Genomic DNA, 15796 nt, shown 5'->3' with positions numbered 1-15796 from the left:
AATATCAGCCGCATTTTGTGCCGAATTGGCAGTCGCATATGCAGATTGTGTGGCAAGTTAAAATGCCAGCAGACATCACAGTTTTTTTCCTAAAACATTTCTCGACTTCTGTTTGGATCGGCTGGTTGTTACCCCATCCAGAAAAAAATCGGCTATATCTGTTGCTCATTCAGCAGTCTATCTGTCCAATTAAGCATTTATTTTGCGACATTTAATTAGGCGAGATAGAGCGTTTAGTGGTTGACTGCGATTGAGTGGAAATATGACAAGCTTTGAGGAGTGGGAAAATGTTATCGAGGAGTAGTAAAACCACATGTTTTTTTTAAGTATCTCTAAAATTTTTGTAGTACTATTAAAAATAGTAACTTTGTGATATAAAAAAAGCTAGGATGATCAATTTAGATAATCTATTTATAAGTTACTTGACTTTAAAATGTCAATTCTAATTGAATAAGAGTTTTTACAATATATATAGTACTATAAAATTCGTGTAAATTACTTTGTTAAATAAATAAAGTTACGATTTTTTAGCTAATCAATTTAAATAGTCTATTAATAAGTTACTTGTTACTTGTTTTAAAACATTTTTTAAATGCCAATTCAATTAAAAATCTATTTTTTTTAATAGCTAATTCAACCTTTATGTTGATTAACCTTTAATCTCCCCTTCTCATCTCCCGGAATTTACTTTCATTTTCGGTAGAGATTTATAATTCACAATCGGTACTCACTGAGCTTTGTTTATGGCTCATTTAGCTAATTTCACTTATTACCCCTTACAGCATCCCGCCAACTCAATTTGATTTATTTTAACGATCCACCCAAATGAGTTTAATTAAGCAACGGAGGAATATAAACAAACAAGAAATTCGCTTCCCAATTATTCGAGTGTGCCGCTGCTGCTTATTTGCTTAATTCTCGTGTTAAATGCATTTAATTTCACTGTGACATATAAATTATCGGCAACCTTGGGCAATCCGCGTTCTATGTAATTAAATAAATTGACGGGCGCGAGGAGAGTGTGGTGTTTGTTAAAAACAAATAAACTAAAGTATGGACAGCCAGGGGGCACAAAATATTTTGACGATCGGCTTGCACAATTAATAAACAAAAATTGTACAGAATACAGGGGCATAAATTATAAGTTAACATATGTCTAGGTCTGGACATTATATGTACATTTTCCTTATATACCCGCAAAACCCCGGCAACTGCCAAATGCAATCACGACTCGCAGAATCGGTTGTTGGTAAGAAATCATAGCTCTCTCGCCTGAGACAAATGCGGCATGATGGCCCAAGGGGACGGGCCAAGCAATTACCCACAACTGGGAAATTAAAATGCATGTGGTGTCGCTTTTTTTGTTTTTTGTTCATTTTGTAGTAGTAGTAAGTTTTTGGGGGGAAACAAACAGGGGGAACATGGATGCGTTTGGGGCACTGTGACCTCTTGGACATAAAATATGTGACAGCTTTGACACCAACAAACAAATAACCGCAGCATCCAATCTTTCGTATTCACTTTACTCGCGGGGAACATCGTGTTCGACAAGATTTTTGTTTAAAACGCGAACAGGTTTCGCTTTTATTTTCCCTCTGCGTGTGCCGCCTTTTTGGGAACACTGAACTACGGAAAAAGTCTAATTCAAAAAGTTTTAAAAAGACTGCTTACGATGCTCTATTTTATTACAAAGTTTAAAAGCTATTTGCTTATATTTGGAGTTTTACAATTTAACTACTTTTATTTAGCTCGTTCAAATATTTGAAACATTGTATAAATGTGTGAAAATTTAAACTGAAATGATTGTTTTGTAGCTCAGTGTAAGCCCAACGAGAAAGGCAGGCGCAGATTATGCTAATTTTCGGCATTTCATTGAGGAAAAAGTCTTGGTATCTATGAGTCTGTTTATCGGGCTGTGAGTGTGAGTGTGTGGGGCATTTCATTGAGGCCAAGCGATATTTACGCAACCAGTTAACATAAAACTCGAATCCCAAATGGACATGGCCGGCAAAAGAAGTTCCAGGGCAAAAGGGGCAAAAGAGGTGGACAGGTGGGTGAGACTTGGACAAAGAGTTGAAACAAAACTTCCAAAATAGATAAAAGTCCAAGAGGCAAAATGAAATAAATCAACGACGACGGGCAGACGACGAGGGAATAAACAATAATTTGGTTAAATTAGAAAATCGGTAACAAAAATCAATGATGCTGAAAATTTTCATAATAATAGCGTTAATAGCCATCATAACAACGGTCGGAGACCAAACAATGGATCGATATTTTCGTCTGGGAGGGAAAGGTGGGAAAAGATACTCCGCTGGAGTTGTGTATTGAAGTTTTTGTCAGAGGTTTTTTTTTGTGGAGAGAGACTAATGGTCGACAAATTGCTGAATAAAATTGATATGGGAATAGTTGTGGAGTTGAGGTCTATGAAACAATTGGTCAGCGCATGAAAAATCTATATTTGCTATTATACTATTATAAACTATTATGGTAAAAATGGAAAAAAATTTTTTTGTAACTGAAAAAACTGACATTTACAAAGTTAACTAAACGCATTAATTAAACTTTTTTATTTGTTCTAATTTATGGCAAACTAAACAATCAAAACTTGCTTGACATAAATTCTCTTTTTTAAAACAATTACTTACTGTTTTTTAAAAAATCTAAAAATATATATTATTGTTAACTTATGACACCAATCTTTCCTGAATTGGCTGCATCTCATATATGACTTTATCTTATATATCATTTAAGAATAAATGATACATTTAAAGAATTATAAGCGCAATCAAAAATTGGCTTAATTAAAAGTTATACTCTTTTTGTACAAAAACTTTCCTAAGTCCTCAATATATTATATTAATATATATTTTTTTCATATTGTTACTGTTGCCTAACTAAAATGGCGAATCGACATGTTTCGTTCTCGTTCTAACGGTTTTCTAGCTCAATTGTCTTCCTATGTACAGTGAACACACTCAGATAGCGACATACATATTGATGTATATACTATATTGATATACTTCCCGTTGAGCGGTACATGCGCAGTGTCACGCATTCGCTCAGTTGTTTAGCTTTTCAGTCCGCTCCGCTCGACGGCTGTTAAGCACCATTAAGCAGCAAAAGTCATCGTCGAGTCGCCATGTTGAGCCAGCCCCCAGCCCCTTTCCCTACCACTGAGTGCCACCCACCCCCCTTTCAAACATCCCCTCCCCTTCCCCTTCATGAACGCTTAACACCAACCAAAAGGCGGCAGAGAAATAGCTAAAGCTTCGCAAGCGCAGCAAATCAAAACACATTTCATAGCTTGAAACAAAACACAAAAAACTCAGTGGAGAGAAAAACAGCAGCAAAAGTTGGGAGAGTAAGGTCAGAGGTGCTGAGAAGGGGGGTTAATATTTTAATTAATATTTTAATATTTTGTGATGTAATATTATTATATGTTACAAATTAAATTCAATTCCTAATGCCCTTTGGTATGATAAAATGTAAACTTTGTACTTTAAGTTATATAAATAAACTTGATAAATTTTTTTCCATTTCGTAAGAGAGTAGGTAGTAACAAAAAAATTTTTTTTTATGATTTTTTAAAATTAGTTTGCGTTTCAGAAAAGAAGAAAAAAAAAAGGCTTGCAATTATACTCTTTAAATTACATATTTTATGTTTATGTATATGTAGCAGGTTTACTGATAATTTCACCCTCTAATAAAATATTGTCGCTACACCCTTACTCGCATTAAATTTAAGCATGCTCATACTTATGCGTGTTAAATAGTGAAAAATAAAACAACAACTGAATGTTTTTAATTTTTTTTTTGATGAGACAGAGGATGAATAGAAACAAAAGCCGCAAAACGTTGCTGAAGTCCATCGCTCGTAGTTCTCTGTCTCTCTCCCACCAGCCATTTGGCCCGCTCTAGCCCCACCCCACTTTGGGCGGTTAAAAGCCCCCCCTCAAAACCCGGCCACCCCTCCTCTGCAACGACGCCATTTGCCAAGCGTTTTGCTATATAGTTGCTGCCTTGTTGTTGCTGCTGTGTTGTTGCTGCTGCTGCCGTCGTTCTGCTCATGTGCGCATGACGAATGACCGCAATTTGCGACAGTTTTTTTTTTCCCCGGCTCTTAACTATTTTATTTCTTCAGTTTATTTTACTTTACATACTATATCTGCCTGGCTGACTGATGTTGTTGACTATAATCTATCTATCGATTGTTGTGTGTGTATCTATTTTCATTATTGGCTCTTATTTGCCTTTGCCTATATATACGTTTATTTATTCTAATGACAAGTCACTCGAAACTGACTGATATTGATATGGTTATTGTTGTCGCTATTTACTGTTCCCGTCTAGCGCGCCATTTTGCTATTGAAAGCGATTTGGTTTAGTGGGTTCTAGCGACCGCGTTTTGTAAGCGGATTTAATTGACTTAGATTTGAGTTTGTTTACGCGAAAATACTGTTTCGAGCAGACTCAGGGATTTTTACTGGATTGTCTTTATTTAAAATGTATTTATTTATTGAAAACGAACTAACTTTTGGTAGTTCTACCTTATAAAAATATGTTCCATTGAAATACTATAAAATATAGTTGTTAAAATTAAATATTTTTGTTTCGCTTTTATTAAATTAAAAGATGGAAAAATATTAATGTTTAGTATTTATATTACTATTAAAGTATTTCTTAACAAGAGATTTTCTCCACAATAGAAAGGTGTAATATTCCAATTTCTATCTTCCGTTTACTATTCCCAAATGGTGTTTTCCCAAAAATATTTTCCATCACATTATAGCGCTTCCCCGGAGTTCCTTTATAATTCATAGTTAGCCCTTGGCATATGCAGCATTTTCCACCCCCGCACACTCATTTGCATAAAACCATTCGCACAGCTATTGCATATCACCGGGATATTGAATATCCCTAGCAGGACAAACAGAAATGCATAATAAAACATTAATTGATGTCGAGATGACGCGCCGTTCGGTAAATATTCTCACAATTTCACGCTAGGCAATCATAATATTCGGGGATATTGGGGTGGCCAGTGAAGCTATGAATAGAGTGCTATGCTACACAGGAAGTGCCCTGAAACCCAGGGCCTACAAAACCAATTTCCGATCAGAGCTGCAAAATTAGTCAGCCATATCGAGGGGCTCTTGGCTAACTATAACTAAACCCATACAAAACTGGCATGCGCAACATGTTGTCGTGGATTGTATGGAATCAATAAAAATTTGAAATGAAAACTGTTGAATAAATGCTGATCGGTCGAGCACACAGGATTTGCGGGCAATTAATTTGTGTTTTTCAGGAAATTCGAGGGGGAGTTTAATGAGTTCAATGGCCAAAAGGCGTTTATTGACAGGCCGAATTAGTGGGTCAATTGCCCAGAGTACGCGTAGATCTCAATGATGGACTGCCCCTCTTCTTTTCGACTTATACACTTTCAAAAATAAATAAAACGCTTTAATTTTTATCTATTACGGATTTTAGTTATTTTAAATATAAAATTGTTCAAACGTTTTAAAACTCTGTAATTGACTGTTTTAGCAATTGATTTTAATATCTGAAAATTTAAAATATTGTAAACCATATTTTAATACAATAAAATGAATTTAAATGAAATAGAAACTAATTTTAAGATAATGATTTTGACATTATATGAAATATTTTAATACAAAATCATGCAACGATAACGTTTTTATTTTAATAGTCAGATATTTATTCTTACTATTCAATTTATTTTTCAGTTAGCCAATTTTGTACTTTGGAAATTAGCGATCTATCGATCGGTCACAGAAATCTCGGCCGGGTGATAAAAGTTAAGTAAGCAAATAATGTGAATTGAAGTGATTTTTGGCGCATGTTCCGCTGCGGATATCTCCCAACGGTCGACGGATAATATATAATAGATAAAGTATTCCTTACGAAATGCGATTTCGATTTCAATTTAAATTTGCAATTCGATTTTAAGTCGGTGTGGTTTGTTGTTGAACCTTTGTTGCGACTTTACGACCCATGGAGATCGAGACCATCCGATGATGGCTTTATCATCGCACCCCGATCAAATGTGTTTTTTTTGTCATTTCTCACCTTGTTGTTGAGACGATTTCGAGACTTAAAATTGAAATTTACAGCGACGTCATTTGACATCGGCTTGGGTCAACTATTTGAAGATTTCACGCAGATTTTGTTTCATAATCAAATAATTGATCTTAATGCGGCAACGCAAAGCTTTAAATAAAATTTATTTCATTCCATTCGCTGTCATCCGCTGAGCTTTTGATCCCATCAAACTCGAAACGAATTGCGCTTTCAATGTTGTGGGGGTTTTAGCACCTCTGTGAGCATAAAAAGCCTTTTTTTATTTTTGGGCAAACTAGTTTCCGCAATAATTCGGCGAACTCAAACATGTTTTTTTACTCTTGGCTTTAGGCCGGCAATCTATCAAAAATTTGAGGTGATACTTTTTGCTGACTCGATGAAATGTTGAAATTAGTCGGCCAAAAGGGTTTGCTTTCGACAACAAATGTTCACTCACGTGCCATAAAATTGGTTTGAAAAAAAGAGGGCAGAAAGGTTTGAATTGGGATAAATCATTAGCCAGGATTCTATTGAAAAGCTTTTAAAAAATATCTAACCAAGATTGATGGATAGTCTTCTTTACTGTGTCAGACATGGCATCTTTAAGTATTGATTCTCAACGAAAATGAGGGTTCGTTTATGACTTTTTTAAAGGCTTTTTAATCAAGACATACAAATATTATAAAATAAAAATTATGAGCAGAACTGCTGTATTCTTTTATCTTTTGTTTTGTTTAAGCCAAGACTATAATTATTTTTAATGAATATAATAGGAAAAATATTCTATTTTATTTTAAATTAAATACAAATTTGTATAACAATTGTAATCTTATGATATTTTCATTCCTAATTGACTATATTTAAGGCCATAACAAGTAATATAATCATTGTATTACCAATCTGTGACTATCTTTAAGACCACAACAATTCCGCAAAGTTCTGTGTGCATTCAGTGGATTGTGAGTGATTGATTCTCGTGGCCCGATTGACCTCCAACTTGGTGAGGCGGCGAATCAATCAAAACTGGCTGCAAATAAATGATATTTTTTCTGTGCCATTTTTGGCGCAAGTTTTTGTGTGTGCCAGTTTTCATTTTCATTTGCATGAATTGGCAAAAGGCAAAAGCGAAATAAGGCAAAGACTAGAAACTAAAAACTTGGCATTGTGATGGAGGAAACCGAAATTACTGGCGGGATTTGCATAGGAATCGATCGATTGATCGATCCATCGACCGATGGGCGATCTCCCACTGGGCCTTAATGAGATTTTGGCCAACTGTTTTCATGGCTTACTCCAGTTATTATCTAACTGCCATTGTTTAGGCGGTGTGTAATTGGCAATCGGTGTTTTGTTCGGGGGTTCGCTTCAATCTTGAACTCATTTCGAAATGGAAAGTCTCCTATATAGGGACATCCATTATCTTATCGGCGCCATTATTTGGCCTATTTCTATCTAATTTGCCACGATTTTTTATGGCTCAGATGAGCAGACAGCGGGCTGTAATTCTTGTTAAATTTTCAGCACCGATTCCGCCGATTCACTTTGAAGGCGGCCGCCTTTGTCTGACTCTCCGATTCGCAAATGCAAATATTTTCTATTGGTTCAGATAGGCCATAAACCCATAAACGTTTATTTTCGTACATTTGAAAATATGTAGTATTTTATTGACAAATCACCAGAGTCTAGAGACTGCAAGACTAATATAATTTGCATAAAACTTGGCCTCTTGCTGACAGTAGTCCCCCCTCTTAAATTCCCCCTATCTGATTTTTATCTATATTTAATTATTTACGATTGAAGCACAATGGTTCAGGGCCATTAATCAGAGCTGCAAAAGTCGGGGCTACGTGCTTGATTAGTTCCATTATTCACTGAATGTATCCGATTCCGAGACCCCTGGTATACTCGGTAATTCCCCGTAAGCGCGAATGTAAACTAATTTCGTTCTGAGCCATAAAATACGAAAGTTTTTCGTCATAATCGCCGTGAATCGTGGGAAATACCTTGCCATATCTCGCCATATCTGCTAAATCAGTGGAAAACGGAAGAAGTCCGCCCCCTCATCTAAAAATTCGTCACTATCTGTGGGGGATTTTCGGGGGGTAAAGGGTGCCTATAGAGAGTGCCAACAACGCTTTGTACTTTTGCGACTGTCTGTAAATATTTGTCAACACATGCCTAATTAGTGCAGCCATTGATGGTGACAGGCGGAACAAGCAACAACTTGAACACTTGTCGAACACCCAGCTCTTTTACGACTCTTTTTCCCCGGAATCGCCAATGTCTCGGCTCGAATTTCTTCACCATGCATATATGTATTATGTATCGTATATATGTATTTCCCTGATGTTCCTGAGTTCGCTTCTTATCTGTCGGTAAAAGGAAGTGTTCTGAAGAGTGCCAGCTAGGGGCACTTAGCCCGAAGTTTTGTTGAGTAAGGCTAGACTTCACGGCGGAACTTATTAACTTATCAATGGGCGTAAGACTGGTAGACTTCTGGTTGTAAATATTAAGCTGAGGTGACAAAATGATACGAAAAATTGACGTAGGGCACTCAAGAATAATTACAAAATTGGTAATAGGACCACTTTGTTAGCAATAAATTTAAATAAATAATATTATAGTGCATGAACATATAGTAAAGGATTTTTGTTATTTAATTGGCCAATTAAAACATGAAGAAACGGATTTTTTATTCAATTAGCACTAGTACAACTTTTCATTAAAAATATTATAAACATTTGAATTTAATATTTACCATTCTTTAAATTTGACTAACTAATTCTAACTTAAATAAATAACCCCTTCTTTTCAAAAAACCTGGGAACTCCCTCTTTCAAGGTTAAACTATCCAAGAACACTCCCTTTCCTTTGATCAGTTCCACTACACTAAAACACTTGTTGACATGCAGCGGGGTATTAATAAACAGGATAAACAATGTTATTCCCTAGAACATAATATTACTCATACGTAGGCTGTCATTCTGTATTTTTACCCCCAAAGTAGCCAATAATATCCATCAATGCCACACAGGCGGTGATCGGCTATAGCTGTATATATATATACATCCCTGATGAAACGCACTCGTCAGTCAGCTGGTTTTGAGTTTGAGGGGACACTTGGCACATTGGCAAAGTGTTGTGGGCAAATATTTACGCAGAGCTTCGCAAGTAAGCGCGAGTCAAACAATTGAGGCAAACAAACCGAAGAAAAACAGGCTGCAAACATGGATATTGAAAGGAGGAGGATGGGAGAGGATCGACTTGGAACAGTTTCCCCGAGGAACGCGTGAAAAGTGTGGATAAGTGTGAAGTTCAAAAGAGCTGGCCGCCCGACTCCTCGACTGTTTATGTGTTTGAAAACGGCTTAAAGAGGAACTCTCGGTTCCTGCAGGTGATAACAAGATTTACAAATCGATTGTCGCATTTGGCAAACAAAAAAAGGGAAACCAAGGAACACCTGAGGAAATCCAAGGTGTTAATCTCTGCGAAAGCACACACACTCGAATTCCGCAGCTCAACTCCTCATCTCAATCGATAATCGAGCTAATTTGTTTTCGCATTTATTGTCAAATTGTAATTTGCGAGTGCCGCGTGCGTTTTATTTATACTCGTTCAAAAATCTGGTCTGTTCAAGATTTGCATTTTGATAAGCGGAAGTTGTTGGGCTTAAGGTGTTTTTCTTCTGATTTATTTCCCTTTTTTTTTGTTTTTACTTGTTAAGCGCTGGCTTATTGTTTGTCAAATTTGGCTAAAATTAATTTGCAATAAAAGCGGCTTAATTAGCACATTTTGTTATAATTATGGCTCTTAATGGTTTACGATGATTTCGTTTGAATTTGGTTTGACAAGTAACAAGTGATTACAATTTAATTGGCTATCATTTGGGGATTTTTAAAAGTCGGTGATTTATTTATTCCTTTTGTGTGATTAATATTGTAAAGTATATTGTTAAACGCATCGGCTAATCAGGATCTACTCGATTTGTTTATTTTTTAAACTTATGTTTTTCAAACTTGATTGACCTGATGTGGCTTACAAATTTAATCAAATATTTAAGAAGTTCATATTGTTTATGTGCTTGTTCAATGTTAATGAGTTTTAAGTAAAGTTTTCTTTCTGCATAATTGTAAGTTTCTAGCTATTGATTTTTCATTTATTTGATCTTGTAGCTTATTCAATTTTTCCTTAGATACATACCTGCATCACCCAGTAGTTATTGTTGGCGGCAAATTGATCACCAATTATGATATCCGTATGCATTTAAGCGGCGTTTTTCGCATGAAGCTCAACTCGAGTTTTGGTGGCCAGGGGTAAATGCCTGGAGAGGGGAGGGGTATGCAAGCGATGCCACCGATTCCACCGATATTCTACCAATATTTAACCCGACAATTTGCAACTGTGCTCGTATCCGTACTTTTTTATATTTGCGGACAATTAAATGGCGCTGCTCTGACTCACGAGTCACGATCAGTTCAAGGCACAAAATGATTAATCAATTCTCGAATTCTGTTTCAGATTTCGGTTTTCGAGCTTCGGGATTATGATTATTGAATACTTCTGCTTGACATGGCACTGCGAACAACAGACATTGCGGCACGTTTTCTTATTATTCAATTACTTTTTTGTTATTTAATTAATTCTCGATTTCAATTTGCAAGGATATGCAAATGAAGGCACTCGATCACTTTCTCTCACTCTTTTCTCTTTTCTCTTTTCCCTTTGTTTCCCTTTGTTGTTTGCACAATACTTCATATATTTTATCCTTTGCGTTAATTGCAAATAATTATTAAAAAAAGCCGCCGGCTTTCGCTCACTTCCGCATTCGTTGAGCTTGGGTTTTTATTTTGTATGCTTTGTATTTTGTATCTTTTTTTGTTCCTGTCGAAAGCGGATACTTAATGGGAAGTAATATTCTATAGATTATATGTTAAGGCACTTGTGATTTGTGATTTTTGTTAACTTTTTGCTTAGCCCAAGGGGGAAAAATGAAGTGTGTTTCACGCGCTCGTCGGCGAAGTTGTTACTGCGCTGGCGGGAACCGAGTTCGTACTGATTGGACGATTGGCTTGCTTCTCGCAGACGAGCCTCGAAAGTCGAGAAGTCGGAAAGCCAGTCAGCTAGCTGCCGCTTAACCCCCGCCGCGCCACCGCTTAACCCTCCACTGCCCGCCGACGCCGCCGCTCTCACAGTCACCTTTTTCGTATCCGAAAGATACACTCTGGTCTCACCAGGTGTTCTGCTCACCTGGATTCCGCTCTCTCCTTTGGTTAGCTCTCTCACTCTATCTCTCTCTCTGATTAAAACCCAGGTGATCACGAGCTCTTATACTTGGCCTACCAGCCAGCTGATCTAATTGGAGGTGTACGGAGCGTATAAGAGCTGCGATCGATTTTAATTGAATGAACCGCCGGCTGGGATTCGCCATTTTAGATTTGAACTGCAGTAGAGGTGGTTATGGGTAACAAATTAAAAACAAATTAAAGCAAAATGTAAAAGGACAGGGTTAAGCAACAAATTTAACATAGTAATAACAATTATCTTTAATACCTACACAAATTAAATTTGTTAAAAGAGAAATAAGTTAACGAAATGTATAAAACTTTATACTATTACCTTATTAAAAAAATTAAAAAAGGGAAAGGAATTACTGTTTCCCATTCTTGGTTATGGGTAATAGATTAAAAACAAAAGAAAACAAATAACAAAAAGGAATAATGCCATTGTAAATTATTATTATTATTTTGAAATTCTTGCCTTCTTTGTAAGAATTGAAAATATGTCCTGTACATATTTTAAGAACTATTGAACTTTATTGCTATATTACTTTTTTTGTAACAGTTTAAAGATGGCAAGGGATATTATTTTAAAAACTTTAAATGTTAAGGTAAAGAAAATTGTTTTTAGTGAAGAACTTTTTAATTTTATTGCTATAAAATACAATTAAAGGACTTTAAAGTTACGTATTTAAAAGATATAAACTTGAAAGCCTGCTAAACCCTTAAGACCCAAAGTAAAAAAGCATGGCTTTTAAAAGAGCAACAAATCGCAGGACATATTAAACATAATCCCCAAAAAAATCCTCCCCCATTAAAACCGTTTAACTACACCGTTCATTAAGTTTGACACATTTTAGATAGCTCTTAGCCAAAATAAAAGCTGCCCAAATAACACGCGAATCTAGCATAGACCCCACGCAGTTTTAGATGGTAAGAAAAGCATAATTAAATAGAATTAAAGCATAAATTAAGTCAGCTTATGTGCTTTCTTTTGCGGGAAATCAATAAAGCGACAATTAAAAGGTATCTGTATCTACATATTCCTGGTGGAATAAAAAGAAGCGAAGGAGAAGGACTGACTGTGTATAGTAATTCCCTGAATCATTAAATTACCCCAACGCACGCCACACATAAAAGCCATTTTCATTTTGACTCATCCCCCTAAATTTTATTTCCTTTCTTTCCTTCTTCTTTTTTTTTGAGCCATGAGGGAGCCACAAGTTTATGTTTTTCGCGGGGGAAAAATGGAAGACGGCAAAGTATCTGGAATATCACGCAAACGTGGTTTTTCGAGGGGGTTTTCGTTTTAGAGGTGTGGCCTCTCTGGAAAGCGGCGCAGACTCAAAAGCCAGCCAATCGGCGGCCGACAGAGAGCGAGAGATACCAGATACAAGATACAAAACGCGAGCGAGGCAAGTGATTCGGTTGGAAAGAGAAAGCGAGATACTTTTGCGTACCCACGGTGGCAGTAAGTAAAGAAAACAGAAAACAACACCACACGCAGGTGGAAAAACACAAAAACATCAACATACCAATGAGATACAAATGTATATACACACTAGCACACTTGCAGATACAATCGTCTATACTCCGAGCTATTGATAATTGACTATTCCCCCCGTTCTCGCTATTGACTTCGTGCAAATTTGCCATTAATGCCGCCGCAGACGTCTCCAGATACAAGCTCAGATACACTTGCAGATACACACATTCGGATCTGTTTGTCTTGGCGCTTTTGTTTGCTCCCGAGCTGCCTGTCTTACGTTTGGCATCCGTGAGATATGCCAAAGACACAAAGACACATTTGCAAGTCCGTACTTGACTCCGTTCACCGCTTGACAAATGCCAGCCAATTTGTAACGCTTTTGGCCTAGAACGCAGCGGTTGGGGATATGCTATAAACATCATTATTATGGCTACAGGGTTTCTGAATATTTATGGTGTGTTTATAATTATTTAAAATATTTACAATTATGCAAATCGGATAGAATTGATTGACTAGGTTTAAGCGAATGATACTTTAGAAATATGTGTATTATATAAACTCTAAATCATGTAACATAAATCATAAAAATAAAAAGCTTAGCTTCGTCAGAACATCAGTAGGTCAAACCAAGCCTTATAATATATATTGTTTAGTACAATTTTTTATAAGACAAGTATGTTTGTATATATTTCAGGGAATATTGATTACATTCTTTGGGTTAAATTACAAATTACAAGAACTTATTAGAACATTTGCGTATTCATTTTGCTTACAAATTACATTGTATTTTATTTAAATGTGGATGTTATTTTGTTTGTTCTTAATCAAAGAAAATCTTTAAACTTTAATTAAACCACATACTTCTTCGATTGTGTTTGTTCTTCATCATCAGAAATCATGAACTACCATTTAAGCACTTACTTCTCTTAAATATATTCATCAGAAATTTCCAACTTCCAGTTAAGCCAATTACTTCCCTTAAGAGATATTCATCAGAAATCTTTACTTTTCATAAAGATTACTATCACTCATTCCTATTTTCATTCCATTTCAATTTAATTTTTCACCAAATTCCATCCCTGAAAACCTGTAATGCCTGTCGATATCTGAATTATTCACCATAAATATTCGAATTGGAAGCAGCCAATATTGATTTTCCCTTCAGCGATATCTCTGCTATTTATTGGTGCCACTGTTTCATCTCTGACCTCACACAAAGATCGATGTCGAAGGCGAAGTGAACTACCTGTTCGAGGATTCTCGCCCCGAAAATTCACTGCACTCGAGCGAGCAGAACTTATCGGCCAACTCTCGACATGATTAATTACCCAGCGAAGACCCTCGAGATCAGTTCGTTTGAATTGTGGCCAAAATATTGTCACGCTTCGGAATCGGAATAAAACGAATAAAACGAATAAGGCGAGTGAAACAGAACAAGTCTCCAAGGAAATGGTTCTCCGCTTGATTGATTCCACTTGGCGGCACTTGCCGATAAAGAAGGACAAGTTCCCAAATGATTCCGATTTATATTTATTGTCAACCTGGAGTTCTTATTTTTCTCCGCTTCGAGAGACGGAGAGAAACCCAGAGATTACGCGGCAATTTGTTTTGTCTGCGGTATTTTCTGGGAAATATTTTCCATAATTTCTTCGGCTTAACCTTATCGCTCGAATTTATTTGTTTGCATAATGCGAGTGGGTAATTGAAATCTCAGAGGGGAAAATTGGGGCAGGGCCACCACCTCGAATTCCATCTAATTCTATGGCCAGATTGGAGAAATACGCTTATGTTAGTTAACCCGAAATGTGCATTCTATGCAAATTCGGCCGAGATGCAAGATGCAACTGCGAAATTTATGCGAATGCTAATCAAGTTAACACCACAAAGTCGCAGTCGTCTGACAATTTTTAAGTGCGTATCTGTGTCGCTGCAACGGCGGCAACAATTATTAATGATTTCGCTAAATGTTACAGAAAATAATGACAGCACAGGGTGCTGTGCAGCTCCACAAAATTACAAATGCACACAAAATGCCTTTTGGATTTTTCATTTTGTGTTTTGTACTTCGGTTTTCGCTTTTCGCTTTTCAACACCTCGCAGCCCACATTTTCGTTTAGTTTCGTTGAATGAATGATTCGACATGTTCCAAGTGGGCGGCCCGCCTGAGGGCGTGTCGCTTTCAGTGTTGTGGGCGAGGGGTGGAGGGGGCGTGGCTGGGGGAACAGCAGGCGGCTGGTTCTTCCCGAGCTTCATGGGCACTTTTTTGACATTTAGCGCGTGCGCAAACGCAGAAAGAAAGAAAGAGTCATGATCTAAGCATCTAACGATCTATGGCACACCGAGAAAAATATAAATAATTTAAACAAAATTACAAACGAAATGTTTTAGTATTTATACTTCATAATGTTGTAAGCCTAAATAAATATATTTTGTTATTGAAATGATCTATTTGTATAAAAGTGTGCTAACTTATAATATTCACATATGAATATAAAGCATAAAAACATAAGCATATTTTTTGTTTTTTTATGGGATAGAAGTTTAATTTTCGATTTTTTTTTTATATTTAAGAATGCAAATACTTATATTATTAATAGTTATTCTTACTTCTTGTATCATTTGCTATTAAAAATTGTTTCCAATCGAATGTTATTCAGCACTTTAATTTCGACAGTAAATTATTCTTATATTTTTAATGGACAAAATATTATAGATACTAGAAAAGTTATAATTTTAGTATCTAAAATATTTTGTCTGGCGACTTTAAATGTATATACGTACCTCCTAATTTTATAAAGGAAATGTATTTCCAAAAGTTTTCAAACCACCTTAAGACACAGATCTCTGCAACCCATTTTCTATCATAAACTAGTGATGAGTGGTGACCATATTTGGTGCTAATTTCTCCCAGTGAAAGGCCTCCATAATGTTCCCGTTTCCCTGTCCC

General features: G+C 36.2%; 1 protein-coding gene across 1 annotated transcript in view; it reads right to left on the bottom strand.

Moving 5' to 3' along the window:
• Window positions 1–11157, bottom strand: part of LOC128258940 (dendritic arbor reduction protein 1) — a 32890-nt gene extending 21733 nt beyond the window's left edge. Inside the window, exon 1 of the mRNA XM_052990981.1 lies at window positions 10285–11157. Within this exon, the coding sequence (XP_052846941.1) occupies window positions 10285–10347 (63 nt within the window). The 5' untranslated portion in view covers window positions 10348–11157. The remainder of the gene's footprint in view (window positions 1–10284) is intronic.
• Between the last annotated feature and the right edge of the window lie 4639 nt (window positions 11158–15796).

The sequence above is a fragment of the Drosophila gunungcola genome, assembly GCF_025200985.1.
Source record: "Drosophila gunungcola strain Sukarami chromosome 3L unlocalized genomic scaffold, Dgunungcola_SK_2 000005F, whole genome shotgun sequence".
NCBI lineage: Eukaryota > Metazoa > Arthropoda > Insecta > Diptera > Drosophilidae > Drosophila > Drosophila gunungcola.
This window is presented reverse-complemented; position numbering and strand designations above follow the sequence as displayed.